Below are 9,334 nucleotides of genomic sequence, written 5' to 3'. Positions count from 1 at the left end.
AGATAGCCCTCGTGTAGTTTTGCGCGAAATTCAAACCAAACCTTCAAACCTATCCTTTAAACTAAACTAAAACTATTAATAAACAAATAAAAACTAATTTCAAAAAACCTTCAAAGCCAGCCCTTATCATTCAAATATTTATCAAGTTTTTTCTTAAAATCACTTAACTTACCGTATCCACCACAACCCATTCCAAAGACCAACCACCCTGTTAGAAAAATAAAGCTGTCTTATCTGAAAATGACACCTACCCTGCCAAAATTTCTATTTGTGTCACATAGTCCTACCATTCTCACCATTAAGTACAAAAACTGTGATGCATGAACACTATAAATTCCCTTAGCAATCTTAAACACCTTAATCAGATTCCCTGTAACTCTTCTGTTTTTCAAGTGAAAACGATTTCAAAGATCTTAACCTATCCTCGTATGTCTACCTTTCTATCACAGATATCATCCTTGTTGTCCTCCTCTGAACCCTTTACAACAATTCAATGTCCTTCCTACGGTAAGGAGCCCAATACGGAACATTATACTCCAAATATGGCCTAACTAATAACCTCTACAATTTATTATAACCTCTTTTCAACTAGTTGTAACCTCTTTAGGGTGTGAGAGAATGTTCTCCTTAAAGCAAGGGGTTCTTTAAATTAGAACATTTGTGTACAAAGTTAAAATTAACAGAGAGTGTTTTAATAATGGCTGGAGACGGCTTGAATGGGTGATGAAGAAAAACTTTAATATAAGTTTAACATAACAGTTAAAACATAACATAAAGCTAAAAACTCCCATCAACAGAAATTATGTTTTAAAGTTACGCTTTAACTTAAAGAGTAGGCTTCTTGTTATTACCCATTACATTAAATTATTTTTTATGTATTTTTAATTTTCACGTCATTTCACGACTATATCAAACTACAGTACCTCAATTTTCTTTCTTTCGTCAGTTATTATAGAAAATTACATGACGTAACAGTGGTCTTCTTTCGTTTTATGACAGAACAAAAACTATACAACGTATGAGAAAAATGAATAAAAACCCTATGACCCGAACGCTTTCCAAAGGTGGACCTTTCTTCTTCAGGGTTATAGGATTTTTATTCATTTCTCTCAAGACTTCTTGAACCTACGTGTTTTTCTAACATCATGACTATACAATGTACGTTAGGCTTAACCTATCTTATCATAATTAAGTTGATTACATTATTTTAAGTTACTTTTTCATTATACCAAGCTACAAAACCTAATGATAGTTTTTAATCTCTTCATAATCGTACCGAAATATAATAATGTTACTTAACATGTTTGTACACAAATATGATATTAAATTATACTATATCTTCTTTCACAGTTGGACAAAATGGCGCAAGTTAAAACTCCTCTTTTATACCTTTGACTAAAAAAAAAATACTAATTGTTCTTGTCTTTTCTTTCACCATAGTAATAAAAATGAAAAACCTAATTTCTATTTTATGTTTTTAAACATACATAAAAGCATAGATAGGAAGTTTAAATATTCAGTAAAGTATCTAATTATGCAAGATTACTTGGAGACTCAGATAAGTTTGCGTAATACATTCCGCGTTTTAATTCTACAACAAGGATTTTTGTTCGTTTGTTGTTATGCACAAAGCTACACAATGGGCTATCTGTGCTGTGCCCACCACGGGTATCGAAACCCGGTTTCTAGCGTTGTAAGTCCGCAGACATACCGATGTGCCACTGGGGGGGGGGGGGCTCTACAACAAGGAATGGCCCAATTATGACTTTAAATTTCGAAATGATAAATAAGGAAAAGTTATTAGTTGTTTCTTTATTACTTCATATTCATAACTTCTGATCAAAAGTAAGACTAACGGAATTAATTCCATAGAGATTTGAGTATATTGTATTAAAACGATACTGAATATGCAAATCAGCAAGTCCACGTGACAACCACAGCTGATATACAGTCGCGGTGAAACGGAATGTATCAGAACTACATTTTGACGTTATTGGGTGTTACGATGCCACCGAAATTGATCACTTTTATGAAAAGTGTGTAACAGTCCTTTGCAGTGTAATATATGCATACTGTCAGATCATAAAGATATATTCAGATCGGAATTTAGAGTTTCCATTTTGGTGATATACCTTCTACTTAAAGGCGTTGGACAACAAAGGAATATGGATCAACTTGCGATACGAGGACCTTCCAGAAAGAGACCTACAACAAGTCATACTCTAGTCGTGGTAAACAAAGTGTGTCGTCTTGTGACAGGTGAGAACCAACAAATACAGAGGTCAGTGGCAAATACCGTTCACATGCTCCTGGCAGTAGTACACAACATAGTCAAGAATGATCTCCGTCTGAAAATAAGACCAACAGTTTCACCAAGATAAGGTTTACAGTCGTGCCTCCCTTTCAACCATGACATACCTCAAGCAACTGAATAATGAAATGGGTATTCATGCTTTTCCATATGAAAATATACAGTCAAGTCACCAACGTATTTCTATGAGATAAGATTGTTCTAATGAGCGCTTGAAAAACCACCATCCTCGTACACTAGATGGATTATGGAAAACATGCAGGGAGCAGTGATGTGCATGTGCTTTAGATATGCCAGCCTTTTAAAATGGAAATTACGATGCAGGGCTATTGTCCAGATGCCCAATCGTCATAGAGAGCATGACTGGCAATGGCGACATGGACTGTAATGATGTAGTTTTAATACAATGTAATCTCTGTATATAAAAGTTATATAAAACTAACTTACCACATAATGTCATAAATCAAGATACCAGAAAATTAAAAATTATAATTACTAGCAGAAACGACGCCCTACGGTAATATTTTTATATATTAAAAGTGGTAACGTTTATTGAAAAAATAATAGTTTTTTAAGAACTCCAGTTTCTCAGTACTACATTTAAAAATTACATCAATAAAGATATAATCAAACCCTGACGTACAGTCCTAGTGAAAGTCGTGAACTTGTTTTAATGACAGTACTTTTATTTAAAATTGTGTTCTATTATAAAGATATGCTTGTTGTACATACTGTAGTTATTCTTCTAAGTGTCTGAATCTCGAATAACCAAAGTGTAAATTTTTTTATCGATTTTTGTTTGTGGTGCCATTCCATAGATGGCGCAGGAGTTTTGCTTACATACAAAGATAATGACATACACGCTAGTAAGACTAGACTACATTGATTCTTCAACTTTGTTCGATCACCATTAACGACATTATCGGCTTTAAACCAAATAACATCTCACGACAGATTTAGATTACTCTAAAACTAAGTTAACAAAGAGTAATTAACTTTATAAGTGTAAGACGAGGCTTAATTATGTGTGTTTCTTTGTTATTACTCTCCCAAAAATGATAATTTTCTTTCACAGTCAAATGTGTGATTAGAATTGTTGTTTTCTCTCATGATCAGTTGACAAGCGAGATGTCGTCCAGAGTGTCACTCCTTCACCACTTATATCACGTAAAGGCCACCAAGGAAAGTCTACGCCTCATCTGATTCACAGTTTTACGTTTCAAGATGGCAAGACATTGAGCTACCCAACTCAACCCAGCTCCAGTTGCAGATCTTTGACATCCGCTCATGACTCCTTGCATACTTCGCTATTGGATGTCAGTTTCAAAGAAAAACAAGATATGATGAAACTGAAGTATGGACCGCCGTGCCAACAAGAAAGTTGCCTGTGATGAATATAAAAAAAAATCATTTCAGTAAACAGATTGAGCTGTCGTAATAATGTGTGTATTTTCAAGAAAGGGTTAATTTGTTGAAAATATTATTAATATTTATCTTAAGCAACAGAACAGTGTTGTCTTCAAAACAATTACAGTTAGGTCTTTGATAATTGTTGTGTATTGTCATTAATATAATACGCTGTCGTTTTGTAAAGCATTAAGGAACGTATATGTAACAAGAAGAAATGGTGTAATATGAAACATTTTTTGTTTGTTTCGGATACTCGCTCAAAACTCCACATGGTATATCTCCTCTAATTTTGAACTGATAAACCATAGGGAAGGCAGCTAGTCAACAACAACCACCGCCAACCCTTAAACAGCATGACGTTTTGTAAACGTTATATCAGAAAAACTCTTATTGTCTTTTGACCTTTGACCCCAGGTTCTTTACACGATTTTTTCAGTAAATTGCCCAGTCATATTGTGTTAGTTTCTTAACTTATTGGATGTGACCCGGTTTATAGCGAATTGGTTTGAGGATCTAAGGTCCATGATTCCAGATGTGATGTCGCTGGGCACGTTCAACTGTAGACGAGTTTTAAAAGTAACAGTCAGTTCCGTTATTCGGTTCAAAAAGTCGGATACAGCTCTTATGGCTTTAGTTGTCCAAAATATACCTGAACCTTGGAGGTCTCTAATCTGACTGTTTAGCCTATGTACCATTCAGGTTGAAATTCCATTTTTAACTTGTAAAGATCCAGATTGACACATGGATATACTAACATGGCGGTGGCTTAGTAAAAATTACGATTTCTCTGTGAACATTAATTAAAGGTGGTGCTGTGTTATAAACTAGAACTATTCCAGTTTTATAGCATAAGGTCTTAATAACATCACAAGGTTTTTAACCAATAGCGCTCAAAAAACCAAAGATAAAATAAGAATCCCGACAAACAGTACAATACTCTCAAGTGAGTTGCGAGCACGTATTCTGTTTCAAACATTCAATATTTTGTCAATAGATGGCAGTGTAGGATTGTTTAATGTTTCCTAGTTGAACTGAATCATCAATTCCACTTCTAATTAACCCAGTTCACCATTTTAAATATTTTACCTAATTTCAGGTGTGCAACCATATTTTTTAGAGGAAGAGGCTTACTTTTAAACCACCAGCTTTTCAATGATACATTGTACTTGATTAATTAATGTATAACAAACTAATAAGTGCATTTCTTTTTTTGTTAAAGTAGTTCAGGTAAGAGATAAATACTCAGCTATTTAAATGTGACTTTTCCTATCAAAAGTTCGTGACTAAGGGAATAATTCAAGCCTTTGTTGTGCATAGAGTTGTCAAGTTAACCCTTGCGCGTCCCTGTTGGTGAGCGTGTGTGTATATATATATATATATATATTGTGTGTTTGTATATACTTTACTGTAAATAATTCCGAGAACGTAAAAAGTAAAAGAGAATATACGTAACAATATCAACCACGCACGCACACACACACACACACACACACACACATATATACCATGTATTGGGCCGACGAGGCCTTTCAGAGAGAGAGTCATCATTATTACGTTGTGGCGGCCCAGTGGTTAGGGTATGCGGAGTTTAGAGCACGCGAGTTATGCGTCCTTTGTTGCTAAGATACCGTTCTGTAGTTTGGGGCACGCCCTATACGAGTGACGATCAAATTATAAATTATTTTAAACAAGAGCAACAAACAGTTGGCGGCGTGTGCTGTTGACTAGATTTAAGTCAATCAGTTCAAAATCGGGGACGGCTAAGCGCGGGATAGCCTTTCTGTAGCTTTGCGGGAAAGTTCTAAAACAAGCAAAGAATTGTGTTTCATTTGGACGTCGGAAATTTACAAAGTAAAACCTACTTATTGGTTGATCATAGGGGGCGTAGATCAAATATTGGAAAGGTCAGTGGCGCGGTTTGGTGAAAAGAAAGAAGGTAAAACGATCCTTCCTTATAATTTATACTCATGGTGACAAATGTGGTCTAATCGTTGTAAAAATAGGGTTAAATAGTATTTATATAACTCGGGAGCTTTAAGACTTACCGCTGAGCCATCGGGGGAGGGGAGGAATGGGGGAGATAAATAGAATGACTTTGTTAGGAATGGATGAAGCAGAACTAACTAAACAGAAACAACATGTCAGAACAAGTTCTGGCTCTCTCAGTTAAAAACAAAACTAAAACGAACTACCTTCCTCAAAAGTTTGAATGAATCTGACATACGAAAGTGCCAAAACTACGAATGGGCACAAGTGGGCTATATGGGCATTTTAGGATTCCGATATAGTTGTCCTTAATTTTAACTATTGACAAGAGAAGGCAGAGCAAGGAAGCCGAACACTTACGATATATGGGATTGACTGTTACTTTTATAACAGCTGAAAGTGTGGACTATGTTCAGCGGTATCACGTCTTTCAAGTTGTACAAGTATGGTAGACAGTATTAAAATAAAACAAACTCAATGTCGAAATTTTGAAGTTTATTGAGATTTTATCAAATTCTCATCAGTACAAAAACACCAGTAAAACTTTATATAATGCTGCTGTAAATTGAGGGAAGAAAATCATTAGTGAATACTACAGCCTAAACCTTTTAAAGATCTTAGTTTCTTAAAAGCTCTTTATATAAAGATTTCAAAAATGAACCCTATGTCACAGCTATAATAACAGATCTCAATTGCACTTAACTGTATATTAGGCCTAATTTTAAAATGGCACGTATAAAGTCAACGATAGGGATTTCTTGGAATCTTATAATAGCTTTATTATTAAATAAAACTGAAGCACATATCTTAAAAAAAACTAAATATCAACAATATGGAATGTCCATGCTTTGCACTTCCAGCATCTAAAAAGTATTAACTAAAGAATACAGTAGCCTTTGTAATAATGAAACACTTTTTTTTAATGTGGATTTGAATAACTTTGATAGAAATCAGGTAGATATTTTAAATATATTTACAGTCCTTATAACCTCAGCATAAAATCAAAAGTCATTTCAAATCACCTGAATCAGATTTGTTAGATATTAATTCCAGATTTAAAAAAACAAAATGCATATAAATCTATCAGGGTACCCTGTTTCAGGTTAAGCAGAGATCCTGAAAACCGTTACCATGGCAACCACGATACATCAACTCCTATAACTCTGCTAGTACAGAGTGAAGAAGGAAAAACTGTGGCTACATTGGAGATTTTTTTACACACTGTCCTTTCTAAGTCTCTGTTCCATTTAACTAATTAGCGAGACTATATCAACCAAGTCTTGTCTACTGAAGATTCAAAAAATGTGTTTCGATAGAAATCGATTCCAATATGTCAGATAAAAAAAAACTATAATGTGTGTATGTATATATATATATCAATGCTTAAAACTTTCAAATGTAATCTGAAGAGTATTCAATCCTATTGTACACACATAATGATAACTCTGGTACTTTTCAAACTTGCTGGTTTTCTTGTTATAAATTACTTTCTTCAATACATATTTAAACAAGCTAACATAATAAATTCCTCAAGATTGAGTGGGAAGTAAATATTATTTAGAAATAGAAAATTTTGTTTTATATCCACAGAATATGGCACAAGTCAATTAATTCTCATATTAAAATATTTTTAACTGAACTTTTTTATATTAAAGCCCATACCAACACATAACTCAGCCAGCTGTCCATAAAGTGGTTCCAAAATTTAAATTTGTACCCTCACAAACTTCGTTAAAAAAAAAACACAGTTAGATATACACACACACACACACACAGAACAAAAAAAAAGAAATAGAGAGAGAGAGAGATCGGTACAACTACAACTGTAATGCATAGTTTATATACAACTTAGTAGAAGAAACGGAATTCGGCTATTTCTATTATACTGGTTGGTATCTATCAACAAAAACAAACTCAAATATTTTGCTGGAATGATATTTTGCAATTTTAGTTACATAATAAAAGAACCATATCAAATAAACTTCATACACCTGAAGATATCAAATAGAAAGATGCCACAAGAATGTTAACCCACATAAATAGAAGTATAAATAATAAAAATGATTATTACTTGCACTACTTTTAACTGAGGAATAACACATTTTCTAAATAGTAAAGAGTACTTTTCTTTCTTGATGCAATTACACATACAAATAATAAAAGCTTTTCGTTTAATGACAAAAACAAGTTTGGTGTAATAAAACAGCTACAAGTTGTTTGAACTGTTATTATAAAACCCTGAATTTTACCTTCATGTCTACTGAACCAATGCTAATATTTTAAAAACAGTACTAACCACTTCAAAAACACTATCAAAAAAACCCCTTTATGCACAAATATAATTTTGTGAAGATGACTGACAGCATCACCCCTAATGAACGTTAATAAATGTTTATTTATTATATATGCTAAAGATTTTACAGTAACATCTCTAAATATTGCTTATTGTCAATTACAGCCAGAAATATAATTTACATATTGTAAATAAAAACAAGAAATACTTATTTGATTAGTAAAATCTTAAGATGTAACTGTATTTTTGTACAATATTATGTCAAACTGTAAGACAGATGGTCCATGACTGTCGTGAATGTGTAATTTTTGTCTTATCATGTAAAACGTTTAATAATTAAATAGCTATAACACAATGATACATATATTTTACACAGAATAAAACCACATCTAATATAACAAGATTCTGAATTCATAAATGGGTATTTTACAAGACATAATAAAGCACGCACATCAAGAAAATATCAGCTGTTACCTAATAAATGTAATAGCAAAACAAAGAGCACAATACATACAAAATATATTTGGGAATGTAAACAGTAAAGTCGTAATAAGTAAATATTATTTACTAGAAACATTAATATAAAACGAATATAATGCTTTAGCAATAATGGAAAGTCACAAAAAACAAATCATAATTCTGTGGTCATTACGGTACGATGATGGAGCCTCTCGCTCTCTCGTCGTGTCATGCTCTCACCAGTGGAAACGTGCCAGGGCGAAAGAACACTAGAATTAGAAGAGGAAGATGTCTTCTTCAATAACGCAACATTCCGAGAACTGGCAGACGACACAGATCTAGTAATAGGGTTTGCTGCAGCAAATGATGTCTCCTATGTCGAAAAAATAAATGATAAATCTGTTACAAAAATGAGACTTTTTTTATTCTGTTCCATTTGTTCTATTTTTTTTGTACATAAATTATATATGCAGTAAAAGTCTACAATTTAATAATGCTTCTTTTTTTTTTACTGATATTGAAAATTAAAGTCTCAAATCTATCTGAATCCAACAAAATAAACTTCACTGAATTCCGGTAATTAATAGCATTCAACTGTTATATTACAGTCACAGTTGGTAAGCTGTTGCCTTTCATACAATGTAATTAATAGCATTCAACTGTTATATTACAGTCACAGTTGGTAAGCTGTTGCCTTTCATACAATGTAATTAATAGCATTCAACTGTTATATTACAGTCACAGTTGGTAAGCTGTTGCCTTTCATACAATGTAATTAATAGCATTCAACTGTTATATTACAGTCACAGTTGGTAAGCTGTTGCCTTTCATACAATGTAATTAAATAATGATAGTTTGTTTGAATACCTCAATAC

General features: G+C 33.1%; 2 protein-coding genes across 2 annotated transcripts in view; one reads left to right on the top strand and one right to left on the bottom strand.

Moving 5' to 3' along the window:
- LOC111089441 (glucagon receptor-like) overlaps positions 1-1,395 on the top strand; it is a 9,994-nt gene extending 8,599 nt beyond the window's left edge. The window contains exon 6 of the mRNA XM_022401938.1: positions 1,351-1,395. Within this exon, the coding sequence (XP_022257646.1) occupies positions 1,351-1,395 (45 nt within the window). The remainder of the gene's footprint in view (positions 1-1,350) is intronic.
- A 4,790-nt stretch (positions 1,396-6,185) lies between these two features.
- Positions 6,186-9,334, bottom strand: part of LOC106473517 (band 4.1-like protein 5) — a gene marked incomplete at its 5' end in the record, with an annotated part of 32,337 nt that continues 29,188 nt past the window's right edge. The window contains one exon of the mRNA XM_013934199.2: positions 6,186-8,832. Coding sequence (XP_013789653.1) covers positions 8,632-8,832 — 201 coding nt within the window. The remainder of the gene's footprint in view (positions 8,833-9,334) is intronic.

Source organism: Limulus polyphemus, unplaced genomic scaffold (genome assembly GCF_000517525.1).
Source record: "Limulus polyphemus unplaced genomic scaffold, Limulus_polyphemus-2.1.2 Scaffold6244, whole genome shotgun sequence".
Classification (NCBI taxonomy): Eukaryota; Metazoa; Arthropoda; class Merostomata; order Xiphosura; family Limulidae; genus Limulus; species Limulus polyphemus.
Note: the sequence above shows the minus strand (reverse complement) of the source record. Positions and strands in the feature narration are given on the sequence as shown.